The sequence below is a fragment of the Pseudophryne corroboree genome, chromosome 9 (genome assembly GCF_028390025.1).
Source record: "Pseudophryne corroboree isolate aPseCor3 chromosome 9, aPseCor3.hap2, whole genome shotgun sequence".
Classification (NCBI taxonomy): Eukaryota; Metazoa; Chordata; class Amphibia; order Anura; family Myobatrachidae; genus Pseudophryne; species Pseudophryne corroboree.
Window position 1 is genome coordinate 311,959,185 of NC_086452.1, and position 25,651 is coordinate 311,984,835.

At 44.5% G+C, this 25,651-nt stretch overlaps 1 protein-coding gene across 2 annotated transcripts in view; it reads right to left on the minus strand.

Moving 5' to 3' along the window:
- Nucleotides 1–25,651, minus strand: part of LOC134958073 (40-kDa huntingtin-associated protein-like) — a 136,151-nt gene that overhangs the window by 10,792 nt on the left and 99,708 nt on the right. For both annotated transcript variants that reach the window (XM_063940430.1, XM_063940431.1), the window contains 4 exons: nucleotides 23,927–23,991; nucleotides 8,626–8,707; nucleotides 1,739–1,785; nucleotides 392–447 (listed from right to left, as the gene is read on the minus strand). In XM_063940430.1, coding sequence (XP_063796500.1) covers nucleotides 392–447; nucleotides 1,739–1,785; nucleotides 8,626–8,707; nucleotides 23,927–23,991 — 250 coding nt within the window. The remainder of the gene's footprint in view (nucleotides 1–391; nucleotides 448–1,738; nucleotides 1,786–8,625; nucleotides 8,708–23,926; nucleotides 23,992–25,651) is intronic.

Here is a 25,651-nt window from a genome sequence, read left to right on the forward strand (position 1 = left end):
ACGGCAAAAATAATTGACCTACATTTTTAAATGGTTTACATTATTGGCAATATATAATAACATTTACTAAAAAGCGATATCATGCAATGGACTTATTATTGCTGAATTTCTGCCTCTAAAACAACTACACTATCTGATAATTATCCAATTTAAATTGCTTGGATTGTTATTGTGCATGTTATAAATGTGGTCAGAAGAATTCCATTATTAGCCTGTTTGTAATATGCCCAGTGCAGCTCTTTAGCCTCATCTAGGCCTGTGCAATGAAGGCTGGCTCTCATCCAATCTGGCCACATGTGTGTCATTCAGGTTGCGTTGTGGTGCGACCCATCTCTTGCCAGCATTAAAGCGTAAGGATTTGCTTGCTGTTATTAAAATAGAAAGCACTCACCAGAGTTCAACTTGCAAGACTTTGAGAGACTCCACATCATTTTCCTGGCATGCCATCTGAAAAACAAAATAACACTCGTAAAACAAAATAATTCACATACTGTACGTAAACATTAGAGGTTTCAACTCCCTCTACACAGAACACTCCACTATTTAATTAGAATGCACATTTCAAACAACTGCATGTCATCCAAACACACAAAACTGCAAAAGTTTTAGGCAGGTGTGGGAAAAAAAGCTGCATAGTAAGAATGCTTTCAAAAATAGAAGTGTTAATAGTTTATTTTTTATCAATTAACAAAATGCAAAGAGAATGAACAGAAGAGAAATCTAAATCAAATCAATATTTTATGTGACTTGGTCAGGAAGAATGGTGTCCTCAATGCGGAGAAATACAGGCAGGTATTTATCCATCATGCAATACCATCAGGGAGGCGTCTGATTGGCTCCTAATAAAATCTGCAGCCGGACAAAGAGGTCTCAAACATAACGCCAATATCATTAAGAACTACCTTTGGCGTAAAGAAGAAAAAGGAGTCCTGAAGCCCTGAACTCAACATCATCAAGTCTGTCTGGGATTACATGGATTTGATTTACAGAAGGATTTGCGCAAGCCTACATCCACAGAATATCTGTGGTTACTGTAGTTCTTCAAGATCTTTAGGAAAAAAACTCCCTGCCGAGTTCCTTCAAAAACTGTGTGCAGGTGTACTAAGAAGAATTGATGCTGCTTTGAAGGCAAAGGGTGGTCACACCAAATATTGATTTGATTTAGATTTTTCTTCTGTTCATTCATTTTCTTAATTGATATAAACGATTAATACTTCTATTTATGAAAGCATTCTTACTTTGCAGCATTTTTTCCACACATGCCTAAAACATTTGCACAGTACTGAATGTTTCATCATATGTGATCACAATCAGTGGAAATGTGTGTGTGCGCGCTACGCTTCAGGCAAGGTTATTATTACCAATCGTAGTCCACGTGGATAGCAAGCAAGCAAAAGTTGGGAGGACATGTAAAAACCCGAAAAAACCCTCAGACCATTTGTGTTGACGACATTATCACGTGGATCTTTTAAAATCAGTCAAGCTTAATGCATATCGACCTTTTGCACTTGGTAACCTAATGCAAGTTGACCATATGGTGTGGTTATATACCGACGGAACTACAGTATTTGGTTAAGTAAACAAAATAGTGGCTTCAGTTACTCCTAAAACTGCATAAAAAACCTAAGATGTTAAGCTATGACTAAAGTTTATATAGATCTCAGACACAAAGCATCTTATTAAAAAGAGCATATCACAATACACCATGCAGGTCTTATCGGTAAATACTGATACTTGCCACAACAGACTGCAACAGTAAAAAAACCTCTTCAGTCAAATAATTCACTGCAAAAATAAAAAGTGAAACCAAAATCAGTGGACAAAAATACTGTAGTCATAAAATATGCAGTAAGTGACCACTAACCAGGCTTTTACTCACTTAGACACTTAGGGCAGATTCAATTCTTGGAAAATGTTCCACAATAATGTTCGGCTGCGCACAGTATCACCGTACAGTATATTATGTTAGCCAAATTTTGCTAATTTTCCCGAGCACCTACTGTATATGGAGTGCAAGGCAAAATTAGCAATATTTAAGTTCTGAAGGCAGTGTCATGGGGACATGTATACAAATGTATTTTAAGAAAATAAGGATTTAAAATATTGATGCAATCTGTAACAAATATATGAAGCTGTGTTACAACTCTTCTATATAATGTTACTTTGAACTCAACACAATGATTTAAAATCCAACATTTTTCCCATTACATGATCGAAAGATGCTACCTCTGTTACAGCTACTTCCTGTCACCCTTATCAGTCACTTTATTTGGAACTTTTTTTTATAAATATGTTGCTATATTAGTATCTAATTCACACCCCTTTTCTGAAAAATATAGTTTTTACATACAACTTTGACAGGTTTAAGCTGGGCACATACTAAGCTATATGTCATCCAATCGAGCAGTTCAGATCAAAATATCGCCTACATCGCTCAGGGGAGGTAAATCTGAGTTGATCGCAGCAGGAACTTTGTTAGCAGTTGGACGAAACCATGTGCACTGCAGGGGAGGCAGATGTAACATGTGCAGAGAGAGTTAGATTTGGGTGTGGTGTGTTCAATCTGCAATCTAAATTGCAGTGTAAAGATAAAGCAGCCAGTACTTACCCTGCACAGAAACAAAATAACCCACCCAAATCTAACTCTCTCTGCACATGTTATATCTGCCTCCCCTGCAGTGCACATGGTTTTGCCCAACTGCTAACAAATTTGCTGCTGCGATCAACTCAGAATTACCCCCAGTGTGTAGTCAGGTTTAATGTGCTGCACATCGGGGGTAATACTATTGGCACTACTAATAACATGTGCAGAAAGAGTTAGATTTGGGTGGGTTATTTTGTTTAGTGCCCCTTTATACACAATGCCCACAGCAGTAGTGTCAGTAATACACAATGCCCATAGTAGTTGTCCCCTTTGGAAGTGCCCCTTATGCCCTCAGGAGTGATGTCCCTTATGTAATGTCCCCAGTAATGCCCCCTGAAGTTTTGCCCCTATTCGTATTGCCCCCGTTAGTAGTGCCAATAGTAATGCCCCCAGTATTAATGCCACTTTGGTAATGTTCCTGTAGTACTACACCCTGTATTAGGGCATCCTAGTAATGCCCCCAGTAGTATTAATGTCTCTTTGGTAGTCCCCAACCACAATATAATCACCTTAATCCCCGGTCCTGCGTCCAACCGCTGCCATCATGACGTTTTTCTCATAGTGCACACTATGGGACTCAGGAGCCAGAAGACAGACTTCAAGAGTCAGAAGACAGACTTCAAGAGTGAACTCCGGCTGCTGCTGTCGGAAAGAAGCCGGGCGCTCGCTGGTAACACAATCTCAGCGGGAGCCTGGCAGAACTACTGGGTTAGGTGGGCCGGAGGAGGCAAAACTAGTTCTGTCGAACAATTGGCAGTCACTGCAGTATTAACCCAGCTTTAGAACATATGAGGGGGTACAAAAAAGAAACAGGAATCATGTTCTAGAGGGTGGGGTGCTTGCAGTACGAACTTCTGCCGCTAGGTGAATGTTTGCGGAACCCTTCTGAATCAGTATCCCTGCTGACATTGCGGTGTAAGGTAGTGTCTGGCTGCAGTGATTTTTTTTCCCCAATGAGCTATTCACACTTTCGCCTATTTTAGTGATGGCCGATTCACACGAACATCATGCTGCTGTGAAGTGTTTCCTTTTGGGAAAAATGCGGTGAAAACAGTTGTTATAATACAAACAGCTACAAAAAATATATAAAGTTTTTATTTGGAAGTTTTGAAAAGGTTGTGTCACGATTTGAGGGAAAAAATGTCCCGTATTGTGGCGAACAGATGACTGGTTCTTCCATCATGACAATGCATCTGCCCACACAGCACTACTGAGTGTTAAGCAATTTTTAACCAACCTAATACTGAAGAGGTGAAATAAAAAATGGCAAAAGTACTCAAAGGCATCAACAAAGAGGAGTTTAAAAAAATGTTTTGAGCAATGGACAAAAGGTTTGGATAAATGTACTGATTCAAGTGGAGAGTATTTTGAGGGTGACTGAAATTTTAAAAAGGAACACAAATAAATAATTAAATCATTAATTCCTGTTTCATTTAGGTATCCCCTTGCATACATTTTTTTTTAATTGTTCCGCCAATATTTTACATACATTTTTATTATGTGACTTTTTGTTTGCCCAGAAGTGAAGCAGGCACTAAACTATACAAACATAAAAAAGCAAATATGAACTGCGATATTAAGTTTTGGTCATCACATGCCTTAGTGATGACACAAAACTCCAGTGGTTTTTAACCCATAATTATGGGAAAAATACCAGCCAAACAAGTAAGTCACTCAAGTACTAATCTGAAACAAGTAATTCCTCCCACGGCTTGCCCGCAGGCTGAGACACCCAGGAAAAACATGAAATAAAGACCTCAACACCTTAAAGCAGTGGGAAATGAGGACTTCCTATTTAGCAAGTTAGAGGGGACTTTGGTGAGTAATTTGAAAATATTTTCAAGAGGTCTAACTATTCATTAAAATGAGCTTGAACAGTGTTTGGGGTAAAAAGTAAATGACAAAAAGGATAATTTTTATCAGTACCCTTACGTCAGTGCAGTACAGTACTGCAGCCAATATATAACTATCAGTAACAACTGTATGCAGATGTAATAATTCCTCAGCACACATTAAGTTAATTCTTAGTGTATGGGCAAAAAAAGGAAAAATGACTTATGATGTAACAAAGCTGTGGTTGGGCTGAATGAACCATTCATATCTTTCACCAGCACCATTAAAATGTAGTGATATTTTCTTTTATACAAAATACTCAAAAGATACCAGGCGCACACTTGCTGAAGGGCCTCATAAATGGTTGCTGATCCATAGAAATTAGAACTTCGTACATACATTTTAACATATAAAGCCTGCCTCCACCGGCTGATATACCACCCGTATCATTATATCTCTGTCACCATCCTGCAAGCTCTCCAGAATCCCCAGAGTGATGATCGACATTTCTAAAGACTGTAGCCATAAGACTCGCAGGCTGGTGTGATTGCAACATGGCCTATAGCAGGGCTGGCCAAACCGGTCCTCGAGATCTACCAACAGTTCACGTTTTCCAGGCCTCCTGGAGATCTGTAGAATTGTCAGTTAGGAATGAATGGAGCACATCTTAATTAGTAATGATTACACATGTGCACCAGCTAGGTGGTCTGGAAAATGTGAACTGTTGGTAGATCTCGAGGACTGGTTTGGCCAGCTCTGGCCTATAGTGTTATGAACCACAAGCAGTGGTTCATTGCTGTTCATGTATTTTATGTTATAGTTCTCTTGCAGGCCAGGATTTCCCTTTGCTCTGGTTTAGAAGATTCTTGTTTGCCGCCGGTGGTGAGTCTGTGTAATTGCAGCCTGTTTCCATGTGTTTACCCTCACCTGTCTGTTAATTGCACCTGTCAGTTTGGAGTCGTGCAGACATAATTAATTAGGGTCCCTGCTGTGATTGGAAGAAATCCTTGTTATATTCGGTCTCAGTGCATTACACAGACGCCGGTGATAGTTTCTGTCTAGCTGCTTCCAGCCTTGAAGCATTCTGCTCCAGTGTCTGACCCAGTGTCCTGCCTTTAAGCATTCGTGTCCAGAAGTCCTGTGGCTTGGTCTGTGCCTGATCCAGTATCCGGCTTCTTGGTGTCCACCAGTCTGTCGTTTGGGACTCTGCCTGTCCTCCGGTCCTGAGAGCCTGTGTCAGCTACTTTGGGGGTTCCTGTCCTTTTGTCAGTATTCGTACAGGTTTCGTGAGTAGCGGCTCTGCCGCATCCCTCGGCCTAGGCCGCAGCGTCTTGTTATATTTGTTTTGGAGTTTCTGCAGAGGTTCTGCGTTGGCTGTCCTCGTCGGTATACGACAGTGTCGTGTAGGCGTGTGGACAGCATTGCCTTTGTTGTTAGTCTTGGCGGCTGAGCCGCGCATACTTAAATTTAGTTCTGTAGCGCCCCTAACTCTGTATTTCTGTCTTTAGTTAGAGGTTCCCCTTGTCATCATCCTGTCTCAGTTTACGCCTTGTCTCCAACTAAGACTGGGGGGCATCAGAGTTGGGCAGACATAATCCGCCCTTCAAACGCGGCTGCCGTGGGCCCAAGAAACCATAGTCTCGCAGGCGTAAGCGGACAACGAGGGTGAGACAACGGAGTCAGGTTTCCGTAGGGATTGCTGCCGAGCTCTGTATCTATTGCAGCGTTGCGTTCCTGTACTTGGGGCTCATCCGCCCAGTTCCAGGAGTGCCAAGTACAGTGAACGTAACATATAGGAGTCTGACACTGTTTACATAATATTATCTTGCACGACACACAGCTGTATCAGGGTGACAATGGCTGGTCGGTGTGGTGTGTGGTTGCTGCATACTCTGTCTGACACATAGTTGCCCCCTTTGGGATGGTGCAGCCAGGTCGGCATAGCATGAAGGGGCGTGACTTTTCATAGTGGTCAGGGAGGGGGGCGTGATGTGGTGGAAGACGCAGTGGGCGGGCACATGGCTGCAAGTTTGCGTCATCAAAGCTACGTGACTGCTGTACAATGTTGATATGACAGAGTTGTGTCATCAGCCCCCCAACTGCCCACTTTCTCAGATGGCTGCACAGGAGTGGGGACAAGTACGGGGGAATATGAGTAGTGGACGACGACTCCAGGAGATCTGCCCACTTTCCTGGGGGGCCAGGAGTGAACACAATTTTCACGAGCCTCCCAGTCATTCCAGGAAAGTAGGCAAGTATAGTCAGACACTATGGGAGAGATTCAAATGTTTGAAAAGTCAGTTGGGAGTCTGTTTTTTTCCTATCTAATAGACAAGAAAAAACAGACACCCAACCGACTTTTCAAACATTTGAATCTCCCCCTATGTACATAAAGTAAGCTTACAGGACACACAGCAGTAAGTAGCAGCTGACAGTAACTGGACATGAGGATGGTACACACTGATCATGCGCAGACCACTGGTAAGCAATATATGCTGGTTATTGTATTGATTGGAAACATACGAGTATGTAGCAATTATTGGGATATGCAGGAGTGCAATATGCAAGATCCACATTGAGGCCAACACTTGGATTCAACTGGTAGGTTGGTTCTAGGGTGTAAAATGTTGGTCATTGCTGGATACCATATGATCAAAGTGGACAAAATATTATTTTTAGTAAAGGGACATTGGTAGAATGACATGATAGTCATTGTGGGGAATGAAAAAAACAAAACGAAGTCACTATATTAATCACAAGTTATAAGTTTAACACACATCGTGACATGATTCATGAAGGGGAAACACACTAAAATTTAACCCTTTTCCTCCAAAAAAAACTTAATATACGCATGCATCATCTGGACAAATGTTACATACTGTACCAGTAAAAACAATTGGTACCTCCAAAGAGTAGAAGTGTGTGTGTGTGGGGGGGGGGGAACCCCTTAAACAGTGTGTTCTCTTCTGTGTATGCATCAATAAACACTCATAGGGTTGAACCAGTAAATGGTGCCTGTGTGTAGACTTTGAACAATGTTTGCATGTTTTATGCACAATCTATCTTGAAGAGAACAGACAAAACCTGTGGTCATCAAACTGGGGTGTTGCAGCAAAGTCACAGGGGAGTAGTGGAACCAGGGGAGAATTAGCCACAAACCTTACCATACGGTAATGTAAACTTTGTGACAGGGGCAGGAGGTCCGGATCCAAATAAAATCAACTGGGCCAGTACCATTGTAGGCTCGGCTGCACTCTACCCTTGGAGATGAGACGGGAACCGCGTATACACAGACTGTGCTGCTAGTGCCTCCTCCTTTGCGTTTCTGTACGGCTTTCATTTTGTATGTGTACCAATTTCTGGGTCAGATTGACAGAGTGAAACCCATCAGATATCATAGACATACACCAAAAGATATCTCACAGGGTATGGCCACATGATATCTGCTTTCCTCCCTGGGGAGGAGACATTTATACATACCTCCATTGTGAAAGAACATGGGAAATGTTGGGTGGCTGGCCACTGATTGCATAATTAGGGCATGTTGGAAGTTTTCATGCATGACCGTCCAATCATCAGTGATGGGTCATGGACATACACTACGCAATTATCAGGCTGATGCGCTGATAATGTATGCCCAGACTACTGTACGTCTTTCTGCACACTTCACCATGTTTTGTGTAACTCTGCCTCCACATAATGTGCACCTGTCCTTACCTTTCTCCTTCTTTATGTGTATGTCTGCCACTCCCATCTGTTCTCCCTATTTCTCTCATATATCCCCACAATCCACTATTGACACACCTCCCCTCTTCATGCCTTTATTTGCTCCTCTTCTGTTTCAAGTGATATGCAAAACCAGTGCTTGTGGCTGATGATCTGAGGTGACGTGGGCTAAAAAAAGTACAACCATGTCCAGCTCCTCATAGCAGAACCTAAAGGATTATAGGTAACAACAATTTTCTGATTTTAATCATTTTGCTGATTAACTCAATAGGAAACTTTTGGCCTAGGAGCCCCGTAACAAAATTGCTGAGACACTGAGGTTGCCTCAAAAGTTTGAGATCCACAAGACTGCACCAAAAAAAATTAGCAGAATTCAAAGTTTATGGTTGTATATGTCAAATCAAACCTAGCTAGATACCTACCATGGCTGTGACTGTCGAAAGCTTCCCAGTCATATTTCTCTAGGGTCTGTGCATGTTCGGGCAGCAGTTTTTGAGGGGGAGGCTAAAACAAGATGCAATATTACTCAGAACAAAATAAAATGTCAACACTACAGTTTAGGCCATCTTCATCATTAGTCTTACTGGAGAACTATGCAACAATAAAATGACTATTAATCCAAAAGAATTATATAATTTAAATATAATAGCATAAACACCTCAACCAACCAAAGAGCAACCAGTTAGATCATCTTCCTCACGTGCCACCTCCACATGTACATACCAACATGGTCTCATATTGTTTTACATACGTGTTCTCCCTACTCTGAACTTATTTCAAAACATTTAGAAGAGTATGCATGCGGATAGGACTATTTTATATATAATGAATTTGGTTTAAATGGTCACAAATGGTGAAACGCCCATGTAGTTGTCAATCCAACAGACTAGTGAAGACCTGTGAGCATAGGACTGCTGCAGACACACTTACTGGCACAACTGTCCACAGATACGGTGACATTAAGACATACTGTATTCGGTTTCCAAACAAATAATAGTGGTGATTCAGATGTGAAGCAATATGTAACAGCCTGTGAGGTGCAGGTCTTTCGGGAATTTGAAAAAAAGGCATTTGTTTCCCCCAGCATCCTGAATGATAACCGTAACCAGATATAAATTCCACATAATAATAGAATTCAGAGATCTTCGTTACACATATTTGCGCAAATGTGTGAATAAGCCCCAAAGCCGCATCAAGGCGTCTCTGTATATTTGGGGTCCCTAGCGCTTTCGGGAATTTGAGAGTCTTTCCATATTTTTAAAGTGGCAATCCTTTACAAGGCAAAACCAGATTGACAGAAAGTATGGTGGGATTGCCCCTTCATTGTTCCATTTTGGTTTAAAGTTACAGTCTTGGTCTCAGATATTCTGGGTACTTCAGCTCCTTCTGGTCCTGATTTTTGGCTCCTGTCCCACTCTGATATCCCTATTACTAAGCCGATGCTTAAGCAATTTAATAATGCGGCTAGGGCAAAGATCCTGGTATGCTGTTGTTTCTCCATCCATTTATATGGGATTGGTGCCAAAGCCTTTACTTTGATATGGATATGGAAGATATTTTTCTTTACACACTGAATAAGGATTCTGAGTTTGTAGTGACAGTTTGATTTAAAAAAATAATACCAACAATGGAGAGGACACTAATGTCACCATTGATGGAGGATAACCCGCACCAAGATATAAGTATTCCAATGGTCTTCTAAGATTGGGATACCTTTTCTAATATCAATTCCACTATCTGGGAGATGTGGGTAAGTCACGTAAGGACTTAAAGGCTTTGAGGTGCTACCAACTGGTTTGGATTAGAATGTAGGGTCAAAACCCCATAGAGAGGGGAAAGGGAAGAGAAACCAGTTATAACTAGGGTGCACACAACCCAAAATTCACTTTTAATTAATAAATATAATCTTTATTATGAATTCTTTAAAACCCCTAATATGTTATGAAATAATGACTTAAAAGCCAGAATAATGTACGTACTTGTTTATCTGTGAATAAAGTATTAGATAATATAACAAACTGTGATTATCCTGTATTTATTATTGAGCGAAGTATTAAAATACAGAGAGAATGTGAATAAGAATGAAAATAAGATTTTACTCACCGGTAAATCTATTTCTCGTAGTCCGTAGTGGATGCTGGGACTCCGTAAGGACCATGGGGAATAGCGGCTCTGCAGGAGACTGGGCACAACTAAAGAAAGCTTTAGGACTACCTGGTGTGCACTGGCTCCTCCCACTATGACCCTCCTCCAGACCTCAGTTAGGATACTGTGCCCGGAAGAGCTGACACAATAAGGAAGGATTTTGAATCCCGAGTAAGACTCATACCAGCCACACCAATCACACCGTATAACTCGTGATACTATACCCAGTTAACAGTATGAAATATAACTGAGCCTCTCAACAGATGGCTCAACAATAACCCTTTAGTTAGGCAATAACTATAAACAAGTATTGCAGACAATCCGCACTTGGGATGAGCGCCCAGCATCCACTACGGACTACGAGAAATAGATTTACCGGTGAGTAAAATCTTATTTTCTCTGACGTCCTAAGTGGATGCTGGGACTCCGTAAGGACCATGGGGATTATACCAAAGCTCCCAAACGGGCGGGAGAGTGCGGATGACTCTGCAGCACCGAATGAGCAAACTCTAGGTCCTCCTCAGCCAGGGTATCAAACTTGTAGACTCTTGCAAAAATGTTTGAACCCGACCAAGTAACAGCTCGGCAAATTTGTAAAGCCGAGACCCCTCGGGCAGCTGCCCAAGAAGAGCCCACTTTCCTCGTGGAATGGGCTTGTACAGATTTAGGGTGCGGCAGTCCAGCCGCAGAATGTGCACGTTGAATCGTGCTACAGATCCAGCGAGCAATAGTCTGCTTAGAAGCAGGAGCACCCAGCTTGTTGGGTGCATACAGGATAAATAGCGAGTCAGTTTTCCTGACTCCAGCCGTCCTGGAAACATATACTTTTCAGGGCCCTGACTACGTCCAGTAACTTGGAATCCTCCAAGTCCCAAGTAGCCGCAGGCACCACAATAGGTTGGTTCACATGATAAACTGATACCACCTTAGGAAGGAATTGGGAACGAGTCCTCAATTCCGCCTTATCCATATAAAAAAATCAGATAAGGGCTTTTGCATGACAAAGCCGCCAATTCTGATACACGCCTGGCCGACGCCAAGGCCAACAGCATGACCACTTTCCATGTGAGGTATTGTAGCTCCATGGATTTAAGTGGCTCAACCCAATGCGACTTCAGGAAATCCAACACCACGTTGAGATCCCACGGTGCCACTGGAGGCACAAACGGGGGCTGACTATGCAGCACTCCCTTAACAAAAGTCTGCACTTCAGGCAGTGAAGCCAGTTCTATTTTGGAAGAAAATCGATAGAGCCGAAATCTGGACCTTAATGGAACCCAATTTTAGGCCCATAGTCACCCTGACTGTAGGGAGTGCAGAAATCGACCTAGCTGAAATTCCTCCTTTGGGGCCTTCCTGGCCTCACAGCACGCAACATATTTCCGCCATATGCGGAGATAATGGTTTGCGTTCACTTCTTTCCTAGCTTTAATTAGCGTAGGGATAACTTCCTCCGGAATGCCCTTTTCCTTCAGGATCCGGTGTTCAACCGCCATGCCGTCAAACGCAGCCGCGGTACGTCTTGGAACAGACAGGCCCCCTGCTGCAGCAGGTCCTGTCTGAGCGACAGAGGCCATGGGTCCTCTGAGATCATTTCTTGGAGTTCTGGGTACCAAGCTCTTCTTGGCCAATCCGGAACAATGAGTATAGTTCTTACTCCTCTCCTTCTTATTATTCTCATTACCCTGGGTAAGAGAGGCAGAGAAGGGAACACATACACCGACTGGTACACCCACAGTGTTACCAGAGCGTCCACAGCTATCGCCTGAGGGTCCCTTGACCTGGCGCAATATCTTTGTAGCTTTTTGTTGAGGCGGGACGCCATCATGTCCACCTGTGGCCTTTCCCAACGGTGTACAATCATTTTGAAGACTTCTGGATGAAGTCCCCACTCTCCCGGGTGGAGGTCGTGTCTGCTTAGAAAGTCTGCTTCCCAGTTGCCCACTCCGGGAATGAGCACTGCTGACAGTGCTAACACATGATTTTCCGCCCATCGGAGAATCCTTGTGGCTTCTGCCATCGCCATCCTGCTTCTTGTGCCGCCCTGTCGGTTTACATGAGCGACCGCCGAGATGTTGTCTGACTAGATCAGCACCGGCCGGTGTTGAAGCAGGGGCCTAGCCTGACTTAGGGCATTGTAAATGGCCCTTAGTTCCAGAATATTTATGTGTAGGGAAGTCTCCTGACTTTTCCATAGCCTTGGAAGTTTCTTCCCTGTGTGACTGCCCCCCAGCCTCGAAGGCTGGCATCCGTGGTCACCAGGACCCAGTCCTGTACGCCGAATCTGCAGCCCCCTAGAAGATGAGCACTCTGCAGCCACCACAACAGCGACACCCTGGCCCTTGGAGACAGGGTTATCCGCCGATGCATCTGAAGATGCGACCCGGACCACTTGTCCAACAGATCCCACTGGAAGATCCTTGCATGGGACCTGGCGAATGGAATTGCTTTGTAAGAAGCTACCATCTTTCCCAGGGCTCGCGTGCATTGATGCACAGACACCTGTATTTGTATTAGGAGGTCTCTGTCTAGAGACGACAACTCCTAGGACTTCTCCTCCGGGAGAAACCCTTTTTATCCTGTTCTGTGTCCAGAACCATACCCAGGAAGAGTAGACGCGTCGTAGGAACCAGCTGCGACTTTGGAATATTCAGAATCCAGCCGTGCTGTTGTAGCACTTCCCGAGATAGTGCTACTCCGACGAACAACTGCTCCCTGGACCTCGCCTTTATAAGGAGATCGTCCAAGCACGGGATAATTATTTCGGCCATTACCTTGGTAAATACCCTCGGTGCCGGGGACAGACCAACGGCAACGTCTGGAATTGGTAATGACCATCCTGTACCACAATTTTGAGGTACTCCTGGTGAAGAGGGTATATAGGGACATGCAGGTAAGCATCCTTGATGTCCAGTGATACCATGAAATTCTCCAGGCTTGCAATAATCGCCCTGAGCGATTCCATTTTGAACTTGAACCTTCGTATATAAGTGTTCAAGGATTTCAATTTTAGAATGGGTCTCACCGAACCGTCTGGTTTCGGTACCACAACATTTTGGAATAGTAACCCCGGCCTTGTTGAAGGAGGGGTACCTTGATTTCACCTGCTGGAAGTACAGCTTGTGAATTGCCGCCAGTACTACCTCCCTTTCTCATAGGGCATCAGGCAAGGCTGAAGTGAGGTAACGGCGAGGGGGAGTCGCCTCGAACTCCAGCCTGTATCCCTGTGATACTACTTGCAGAACCTAGGGATCCACCTGTGGGCAAGCCCACTGGTCCCTGAAGTTCCCGAGACGCGCCCCCACCGCACCTGTCTCCACCTGTGGAGCCCCAGCGTCATGCGGTGGACTCAGAGGAAGCGGGGGAAGATTTTTGATCCTGGGAACTGGCTGTCTGGTGCAGCTTTTTCCTTCTTCCCTTGTCTCTGTGCAGAAAGGAAGCGCCTTTGACCCGCTTGCTTTTCTGAAGCCGAAAGGACTGTACCTGAAAATACGGTGCTTTCTTAGGCTGTGAGGAAACCTGAGGTAAAAAATTTTCTTCCCAGCTGTTGCTGTGGATACGAGGTCCCAGAGACCATCCCCAAACAATTCCTCACCCTTATAAGGCAGAATCTCCATGTGCCTTTTAAAGGCAGCATCACCTGTCCACTGCCGGGTCTCTAATACCCTCCTGGCAGAATGGACATTGCATTAATTCTGGATGCCAGCCGGCAAATATCCCTCTGTGCATCCTTCATATATAAGACGACGTCTTTAATATGCTCTAGGTTAGCAAAATATTATCCCTGTCTAGGGTATTAATATTATCTGACAGAGTATCAGACCACGCTGCAGCAGCACTATTTATGCTGAGGCAAATGCAGGTCTCAGTATAGTACCTGAGTGTGTATATACAGACTTCAGGATAGCCTCCTGCTTTTTATAAGCAGGCTCCTTCAAAGTGGCCGTATCCCAAGACGGCAGTGCCACCTTTTTTGACAAACGTGTGAGCGCCTTATCCACCCTAGGGGATATCTCCCAACGTGACCTATCCTCTGGCGGGAAAGGGTACGCCAGCAGTAACTTTTTAGAAATTACCATTTTCTTATCGGGGAACCCACGCTCTTTACACACTTCATTCACTCATCTGATGGGGGAACAAAACACTGGCTGCTTTTTCTCCCCAAACATAAAACCCCTTTTATGTGGTACTTGGGTTCATGTCAGAAATGTGTAACACATTTTTCATTGCCGAGATCATGCAACGGATGTTCCTAGTGGATTGTGTATATATCTCAACCTCGTCGACACTGGAGTCAGACTCCGTGCCGACATCTGTGTCTGCCATCTGAGGTAACGGGCGTTTTTTTGAGCCCTTGATGGCCTTTGAGACGCCTGGGCAGGCGCGGGCTGAGAAGCCGGCTGTCCCACAGCTGTTACGTCATCCAGCCTTTTATGTAAGGGGTTGACATTGTCGGTTAATACCTTCCACCTATCCATCCACTCTGGTGTCGGCCCCACAGGGGGCGACATCCCATTTATCGGCCTCTGCTCCGCCTCCACGTAACCTTCCTCATCCAACATGTCGACAAAGCCGTACCGACACACCGCACACACACAGGGAATGCTCCGACTGAGGACAGGACCCCACAAAGTCCTTTGGGGGAGACAGAGAGAGAGTATGCCAGCACACACCAGAGCGCTATATAATGCAGGGATTAACACTATAACTGAGTGATTTTTCCCCCAATAGCTGCTTGTATACATATATTGCGCCTACATTTAGTGCCCCCCCTCTCTTTTTAACCCTTTGAGCCTGAAAACTACAGGGGAGAGCCTGGGGAGCTGTCTTCCAGCTGCACTGTGAAGAAAAAATGGCGCCAGTGTGCTGAGGGAGATAGCCCCGCCCCTTTTTCGGCGGACTTTTCTCCCGCTTTTTTCATGGATTCTGGCAGGGGTAATTTATCACATATATAGCCCTGGGACTATATATTGTGATGATTTGCCAGCCAAGGTGTATTATATTGCCCTCAGGGCGCCCCCCCCCCCAGCGCCCTGCACCCATCAGTGACCGGAGTGTGAGGAGTGCATGAGGAGCAATGGCGCACAGCTGCAGTGCTGTGCGCTACCTTGTTGAAGACAGAAGTCTTCTGCTGCCGATTTTCCGGAACACTTCTTGCTTCTGGCTCTGTAAGGGGGCCGGCGGCGTGGCTCCGGGACCGAACATCGAGGTCGGGTCCTGTGGTCGATCCCTCTGGAGCTAGTGGTGTCCAGTAGCCTAAGAAGCCCAAGCTACCACCAGTTAGGTAGGTTCGCTTCTTCTCCCTTTAGTCCCTCGCTGCAGTGAGTCTGTTGCCAGCAGATCTCACTGTAAAATAAAAAACCTAAAATATACTTTCTTTCTAGGAGCTCAGGAGAGCCCCTAGTGTGCATCCAGCTCAGCCGGGCACAAGATTCTAACTGAGGTCTGGAGGAGGGTCATAGTGGGAGGAGCCAGTGCACACCAGGTAGTCCTAAAGCTTTCTTTAGTTGTGCCCAGTCTCCTGCGGAGCCGCTATTCCCCATGGTCCTTACGGAGTCCCAGCATCCACTTAGGACGTCAGAGAAAATAAGAAGGTGAATAAAGATTAAAAACAAGGCAAGTGTCATATCCTTTGTACAGAGAAAAAGGGGGGGGGGGTGTTGTAGGTGCACTCTCTCTAGCATTACTGATATCATACAGCTTAGCATATAATAAATAGTGGAGTTTGGTTATGTATTGATCAATGCATGTAGCTGCAGCCCCACGGCAAGGGACTCCACTCTGCTGCAATACCTAACACCATAGGGCAGTGTTTCCCAACCGCGGTCCTCAAGGCACACTAACAGTCCTGGTTTTAGTGATATCCAGGCTTGAACACAGGTGACTTAATTAGTACCTCAGTTATTTTGATTTAACCATCTGTGCTGAAGCCTGGATATCACTAAAACCTGCACTGTTGGTGTGCCTTGAGGACCGCGGTTGGGAATGCCTGCCATAGGGGTTCAAACCTAGAGCAAAGGACCCCCGTTACGTATCATGTATTCATACTGTATGTGCCGTATGAATATAGGATACTTATGAATATATGATACTAAACAGGTGGCATTACTTTTAATATAGGGCAGCACGCTATAATATAGAAAATATTATTAAAAAGTATTTTTGGAGGACGGTATAGATTACTGATGTTATGAATAATTCACATCCTCTTATAGTGCAACTAGCCCCTCAAGTGATTAATACTTGTATTTTGCATTTAATACTTTTTTGGCTTCTCCCTCTGTTGACTGAGCTGTATACCTATCAAAGTTGCCTGTAATATTTAATATTAATTCACCCCAATCACTGTATAATTGGAGGATTCATTTGATTTTTGTTCAGCTATATTATACCTAAACAACTTTATAATCACATTAACGAATAAATAGCATACTCCTAGGACACACTAATAACCAATAACTGGTGACTATACACTATTTTAAATATTTAGGTACCTGTCTTATAGATAGGTTTATGCATTTTACTATATATCAATTGCACACCTCCAGAGCCTTTTTTGGAGTGGCTAAACACCGTTCTACCATTTAGTTACAATTATAACACCATATCTGTATAAACATAGTGGATAGCAACATTTGTGTCAAAAGTGACACAAAGTTTTCTACAACAGCCCGTGCTGGCAGATTATTCATAGGTCTCTCTCAACAATAGTACGGTTACAGTTTTTATATATATATTTATTTATTTATATTTATTTAGGAGTGGTTCATGTATATGAGGACAACAACACAATTAATATACAAAGGATAATGACACATTTGCCTTGTTTTTAATCTTTATTCACCTTCTTGTTTTTATTCTTATTCACATTCTCTCTGTATTTTAATACTTCGCTCAATAATAAATACAGGACAATCACAGTTTGTTATATTATCTAATACTTTTTTCACAGATAAACAAGTACGTACATTATTCTGGCATTTAAGGCATCATTTGATAACATATTAGGGGTTTTAAAGAATTCATAATAAAGATTATATTTATTAATTAAAAGTGAATTTTGGGTTGTGTGCACCCTAGTTATAACTGGTTTCTCTTCCCTTTCCCCTCTCTATGGGGATTTGACCTTACATGGTTTGATTTTAAGCCTTCACTCGCCGATGCAGCACTGGTTACGAAGTCCTGATGTTCTACTGGTCGCCCCGTGTGGTGGATTTTAGTCCTAGTTCCTCTGGTGTCTATATCGATCTACACCTCCTTACTAAGTACCTCCATTTCTTTCTCCTCTATTTTTTACCATGATCTCTTTATCTTCCATATGTTTACTATAACACCCACAAAATAGGATTTTAATACCTACCGGTAAATCCTTTTCTCTTAGTCCGTAGAGGATGCTGGGGACATCAATAGAACTATGGGGAATAGACTGGATCCGCAGGAGACATGGGCACTTTAAGACTTTCAAAAAGGGGTGTGCACTGGCTTCTCCCTCTATGCCCCTCCTCCAGACTCCAGTTATAGGAACTGTGCCCAGGGAGACGGCCATATTTCGAGGAAAGGATTTATTGTTAAACTAAGGTGAGATTCATGTGGAAAGATGAAACCACCTTCGGCAGAAAATGCTGACGATTCCTCAACTCTGCTCTATCTTCATGAAAGATTAAATAAGGACTCTTGTGAAATAAGGCCACTAATTCAGACACCCGCTTTGCGGATGCCAAAGCCAACAGGATGACCACTTTCCAAGTGAGGAACTTCAACTCCACCTTTGGTAAAGGTTCAAACCAATGTGATTGAAGGGACTGCAACACCACGTTAAGATCCCATGGTGCCACTGGAGGCACAAATGGGGGTTGGATGTGCAACACACCTTTCACGAATGTCTGAACTTCTGGAAGGGAGGCCAATTGTTTTTGAAAGAAAACCGATAAGGCTGAAATCTGTAATTTAATTGAGCCCAACTTTAGGCCCGCATCCACACCTGCTTGTAGAAAATGGAGGAAACGTCCTAGCTGAAACTCTTCCGCAGGAGCCTTCTTGGATTCGCACCAAGACACATATTTTCTCCAAATACGGTGGTAATGTTTCGACGTAACTCCCTTCCTGGCCTGAAGAAGTGTGGGAATGAATTCACTGGGAATACCCTTTCGTGCTAGGATTTGGCGTTCAACCACCATGCCATCAAACGCCACCGCGGTAAGTCTTGGTAAACGCACGGCCCCTGCTGTAACAGGTCCTCGCGTAGAGGAAGATGCCAGGGATCTCCTATGAGTAATTCCTGAAGATCTGGATACCAAGCCCTCCTTGGCCAGTCCGGGGCAATGAGGATCGCTTGAACCTTTGTTCTTCTTATGATCTTTAGAACTTTTGGAATGAGAGGTGGTGGAGGGAATACATACACTGACTGAAACACCCATGGTGTCACCAGTGCATCCACTGCTATTGCCTGAGGGTCCCTCGACCTGGAACAATATCTCCAAAGCTTCTTGTTGAGACGTGATGCCATCATGTCTATTTGAGGAATTCCCCAATGACTTGTCACTTCTGTGAAGACCTCTTGATGGAGGCCCCACTCTCCTGGATGGAGATAGTGTCTGCTGAGGAAGTCTGCTTCCCAGATGTCCACTCCTGGAATGTAAAATCGCTGACAGAGCGCTTGTATGCTTTTCCGCCCAGCAGAGAACCTTTGTGGCTTCTGCCATTGCCGCTCTGCTTTTTGTTCCGCCCTGGCGGTTTATGGACGCTACTGCGTTTACATTGTCCGACTGTATCAGTACGGTCAGACTGCGAAGAAGATGTTCCGCTTGTAGAAGGCCGTTGTAAATGGCCCTTAACTCCAGAACATTTATGTGGAGACAAGTTTCCTGGCTTGACCATCTTCCTTGGAAGTTTTCCCCCTGTGTGACTGCTCCCCAGCCTCGGAGACTTGCATCCGTGATTACTAGGAGCCAGTCCTGGATCCCGAACCTGCGTCCTTCTAGGATTATCCTTCGGTGCATGTGCAGGTGGGATCCGGACCACTTCTCCAACAGGTCCCACTGAAACACTCTGGCATGGAATCTGCCAAACTGAATGGCCTCGTAGGCCGCAACCATCTTCCCCAGTAACCGAGTGCATTGATGGATTGACACTCTTGCTGGTTTCAGAATTTGTTTGACCATTCTCTGGATTTCCAGAGCCTTCTCCACTGGAAGAAAAACTCTCTGTATTTCTGTGTCTAGTATCATTCCTAAAAATGGAACTTCGTTGTCGGAATCAACTGTGATTTCGTCAAGTTTAGGAGCCAACCATGTTGTTGAAGAACTGCCAGGGACAGTGCAACGTTTTTCACCAACTGATCCCTGTATCTCGCCTTTATCAGGAGATCGTCCAAGTACGGGATAATTGTGATTCCTTGCTTGCGAAGAAGAATCATCATTTCCGCCATTACTTTGGTGAAACCATCGGAGCCGTGGACAGACCAAACGGCAATGTCTGAAATTGGTAATGACAATCCTGAATTGCAAACCTCAGGTAAGCCTGATGCGGAGGATAGATGCGAACATGCAAGTAGGCATCCTTTATGTCCACAGACACCAAAAAATCCCCTTCCTCCAGACTGGAGATCACTGCTCGGAGAGACTCCATCTTGAATTTGAATTTTTTTAGGTAGAAATTGAGGGATTTCAGGTTTAGGATTGGTCTGACCGAGCCATCCGGCTTTCGGGACCACAAACAGCCTTGAATAAAAGCCTTCTCCCTGTTGTGACTGACGATGACCTGATTTTGACACAACTTTTGTATTGCGTCGCAAACTACCTCCCTGTCCGGAAGAGAAGCTGGTAAGGCCGATTTGAAAAATCGGCGAGGGGGAACGTCTTGAAACTCCAGTTTGTACCCTTGGGATACTATTTGTAAAGCCCATGGGTTCAGATCCGAACGAACCCAGAACTGACTGAAGAGTTTGAGAGGTGCCCCCACCGGTGCTGACTCCCGCAGAGGAGCCCCAGCGTCATGCGCTGGATTTGGCAGAAGACGGGGAGGACTTCTGCTCCTGGGAACCCGCCACGGCTGGTGATCTTTTACCCCTTCCCATTCCTCTAGTAGCAAGGAAGGAAGAACCTGGCCCTTTCCTATATTTATTGGGCCGAAAGCACTGCATCTGATAGTGGTGTGTTTTCTTTTGTTGTGAAGGCGCATAAGGTAAAAATTATGACTTACCCGCGGTAGCCGTAGATACCAAATCAGCGAGGCCGTCACCAAACAAGACATCACCTTTATATGGTAGAGATTCTATATTTTTCTTGGAGTCAGCATTAGCATTCCATTGATGAATCCATAATGCTCGCCTAGCCGAGACTGCCATGGCATTGGCCTTTGATCCCAAAATGCCAATATCTCTCACAGTTTCCTTCAGGTAAGCTGCAGCATCCTTGATATGACCCAGCGTCAAGAGGATGCTATCCCTATCTAGGGTATCTATATCAGATGCCAAGTTATCTGCCCACTTTTCGATAGCACTACTCACCCACGCAGATGCAATGACCGGTCTGAGTAGCGTACCTGTGGTCGTATAAATGGATTTTAACGTATTTTCCTGCTTACGATCCGCAGGGTCTTTAAGGGCTGCCGTGCCAGGTGACGGAAGAGCCACCTTTTTTGACAAACTCGATAGGGCCTTGTCTACAATGGGGGGTGACTCCCACTTTTCCCTATCCCCAGAGGGAAACGGATAAGCCACCGGAATCCTTTTGGGAATCTGAAACTTTCTGTCAGGGCTTTCCCAAACTTTTTTTAAAATAGAGCGTTCAATTCATGAGAGGGAGGAAACGCTATCTCAGGTTTCTTTTCCTTATACATACAGAACCCTTTTATCAGGAATAGCAGGGTCCTCAGTGATATGTAATACCTCTTTAACTGCCACAATCATGTACTGAATGCTCTTCGCCAATTTTGGATCTAATCTGGAATCGCTATAGTAGACACTGGAATCAGTGTCTGTGTCAGCATCAGTGTCTGCCAACTGGGCAAACGTACGTTTCTGTGACCCCGAGGGAACCTGGACTTGTAATAACATATCCTCCACAGATTTCTTCCATGCCTTGGTCTGAGACTCAGACTTGTCTAATCTATTACGAATACTAGCCACATTAGCATTCAAAGCATTCAACACATTTATCCAATCAGGAGTCGGCTGTGCCGACATGGTCACCCCCGCCGCCTTTTGTGTCTCTAATACAGCCTCCTCCTGTGAAGAGCACTCAGCCTCAGACATGCCGACACACGTGTAATAAACACCCACAGACACACTGGGCTTATAGGGGACAGACCCACAGGAAAGCCTGTCAGAGAGACACAGAGGGAATTTGTCAGCTCAAGCGCCTAATAAAATGCCCCAGACCTGTAGCGCTTTTAATATCAAAGCATATTGCACCAAATAACCTGCCCCCCCACCCCCGTTTTGCACCCTGATACTTGTCAGCAGTGTTGAGGGAGGACCAGCGTCTCTGCAGCCTGCGTGGAGGAAATAGCGCAGAGTGAGCTGTGGGGACGGAGCTCCGCCCCCGCAATGGCGCGCTTCCGTCCCGCTTCTCTTAATAACTGATCATACTGGTGGGGGTTGGGACAGTGCCATGGCACTAATGTCCCTTCTTGCCAGTGTATGCTGAGGATTTTTTTTAGCTCCCCCCCCTCCCCGCACCCAGTAGTGCTTTGTGTGTGTGAGGGAGCCTGGCGAGCAGCGTCCGTTCGCTGCGCGGTACCTAAGAGAATGCCGTCACTGAAGTCTTCTTATCTTCTACTCACCTGTCTTCTGACTTCTGGCTCTGTAAGGGGGTGACGGCAGGCTGCGGGAGTGAGCATCTAGGCGTAGCCAGCAATCAGCACCCTCAGGAGCTAATGGTGTCCTGTAGCCAGAAGCAGAGCCATTAACTCACTGGAAGTTGGTCATACTTCTCTCCCCTAAGTCCCACGAAGCAGGGAGACTGTTGCCATCAGCCTCCCTGAACATAAAAAACCTACCAATAAGTCTTTTTTCAGAGAAACTCAGTAGAGCTCCCCTGTAGTGCGTCCAGTCTCACTGGGCACAATTCTAAAACTGGAGTCTGGAGGAGGGGCATAGAGGGAGGAGCCAGTGCACACCCCTTTTTGAAAGTCTAAAGTGCCCATGGCTCCTGCGGATCCCGTCTATACCCCATTGTTCTATTGGTGTCCCCAGCATCCTCTAGGACGTATGAGAAAGGGCTAATTCTACTTCTGTGTTATGTAATTGTTTTGGATATGTGGAATAGTCTGCTCTTTCTTGAAAATGATTTTATCACCTAGTAAAACTTTGTTCCTATAATATCTCAGTACATGTGGAATTATAATGCTACAGTTCATGCGAGTTCTACTGTAATACTCATGATCATTTACAGCACATATGCTTTAGTGTAAAAGTTTTCTTAATGAACATAAAATCCCACCAATAATGGGCACTACCTGCACACAAACATATATTAGCAACACTTGTGTGCTGTACATATGCCTTTATTTCAGGTATAGCATTCAGATCAATATATATTAGTGCAAACAGGTAGTATGGGTCTGGGGAATGTGCAAAGTACCGACCATCAGTACTCTGAGCAATGTGCAACACATTCACTCAAATCTGAATCAGGCCCATATTGAATAAGAGGGCTGTTGCGGGGCTGGGAAACAAGAGTGAAGAAGGGAGAGTGGAGAGGAGAGACCCCTTGACCAAGCGAATGTTGGTCCCAATATATTAGTAAATAGCAACATAGGGCCATATTCATGTTTATTAGCAAACCAAAAAAGTTAGCAGTTGGGCAAAACCATGTTGTACTGCAGGTGGGCAGATATAACATGTGCAGGGATATTTAGATTTTGGGGGTTATGTTGTTTCTGTGCAGGGTAAATACTGGCTGCTTTATTTTTACACTGCAATTTAGATTTCGGTTTGAGCACACCCCACCCAAATCTAACTCTCTCTGCACATGTAACATCTGCCCCACCCGTAGTGCATCATGGTTTTGCCTAATTGCTAACTTTTTTTGGGTTTGCTAACAAACCTGAATAAGGCTCATAATACAAAAAAAAAAGATAAACCAGCATTCAGTATAAAAAAATAAAAATGCATAAATACACTATAAGGATATATAAAAAAAAAAAAAGAACACGTGTGAGTCTGTATAGATCTAGCTACAAATAGAAGGTATTGGTTCATATTTTAATTAAAACATTTAAGCTTGCAATCAACGTAATAAAGACTGAAATGGAGTTTGTGATTTTAAATATTCAGATTAATGTACAGACCAAAACCTCATATTTATTAGAGTTAGGACAGTGCCAATTTTTTGTAATTTACAGAAAATATACTCAATTCAAAGAAATCCTGTAGAATTGCATCACATCCACAGAATTCACGAGTAACAGCACAAGTTTAACAACGGTGGCAATGTTGTGCCAACATCTGTTTCAGGGGAATCACAATAAATCCACTACAGCAGTGTGATGGGGGAAAAAAAAAAAAGACTAAAAAATATAAACATCTGAGCTAAGGACACTGAAAGTGACAGCTTTGATGTATCCCTCGCTTACCTGCAGCAGCATAAGGAGAAGGACCCGCGAGACCTCACACTTTACTATGATGTCCAAGAAGGCTCCTGCAACAAAGGCTGAAGTTACTATATTGTAACAATGGAGAGTACGTAACACTGGAGGAACTGGACAACTAGGCAGACAAAATAGGATTTATCCTTTTCTCGTAGTCCATAGAGGATGCTGGGGTCCACATTAGTACCATGGGGTACAGACTGGTCCACCAGGAGCCATTAGCACTTTAAGAGTTTGAGTGTGGGCTGGTTCCTCCCCTCTATGCCCCTCCTACCAGACTCAGTCTAGAAACTGTGCCCGAGGAGACGAAATTGTGCCCTTCGAGAGTATTTAAACACAGATAGTGGCGAGATTCATACCAGCTCACACATACAAGGCACATCAAGCTAACTTAGCTTGAAAACTCAGCAACCGCTGAAACATTACTTACCAAGTAACAATGCAGTACTCAACTAAAATGAAGTTGTACTGAACCAAACAACGATAGCAGGAAAACGAAGCGCTGGGCGGGCGCCCAGCATCCTCTACAGACTACGAGAAAAGAATTTACCGGTAGGTAACCAAAATCCTATTTTCTCTTACGTCCTAGAGGATGCTGGGGTCCACATTAGTACCATGGGGATGTACCAAAGCTCCAAGAACGAGAGGGAGAGCACGGAGGCTCCTGCAGCACTGATTGACTGTACGTCAGATCATCAGAGGCCAAAGTATCGAACTTGTAGAACTTTGCAAACGTGTTCGACCCAGACCAAGTTGCAGCTCGGCAAAGTTGTAAAGCCGAGACACCCCGGGCAGCCGCCCAGGAATACCCCACCTTACGAGTAGAGTGGGCCTTGACAGACGTAGGACACGGCAATCCTGCCGTAGAATACACATATGCTGGATAGTGAACCTGATCCAGTGAGAGATCGTCTGCTTAGAAGAAGGACACCCAATTTTCTTGGGATCATACAGGACAAACAGAGTCCGACTTTCTGTGATGAGATTCACATAGATTTTCAGAGCCCTTACAACATCCAAGGACTTTGATGAAATTGAGGAGTCAGTAGCTTCTGGCACCACAATAGGTTGGTTGATATTAAATGCCGACACAACCTTTGGAAGAAACTGCTGAAGTTTCCGGAGCTCAGCTCTATCTTCGTGGAAGATCAAGCATGGGCTTTTACAGGACAAAGCCCCCAACTTCGACAAACGTCTAGCACAGTGATACTAACCTTGACACTCCAGCTGTTGTTGAACTACACATCCCAGCATGACCTGCTAGTTTTGCTATTTGGCCTTGCTAAAACTGATGCAGGGCATGCTGGGATGTGTAGTTCAACAGCAGCTGGAGTGTCAAGGTTAGCCATCACTGGTCTAGCAGAAGCTAAGGCCAACAACGCGACAGCCTTCCATGTAAGAAATTTGACCTCAACCTCCTGTAGAGGCTCGAACCAGTCCCGTTAAGGTCCCAAGGTGCCGAAAGGCGGTACAAAGGGAGGTTGGATGTGCAGAACTCCCTTCAAAAAGGTCTGAACCTCAGGGAGGGCAGCCAATTGTTACTGGAAGAAAATGGATAGGGCCGAAACCTGGACCTTCACAGATCCCAACCTCAGGCCCATATCCACACTGGCTTGTAGGAAGAGGAGAAACCGTCCCAGTTGAAACTCCACTGCAGAAATTTTCTGGGACTCACACCAAGGCACACATTTTTTCCAAATTCGATGGTAA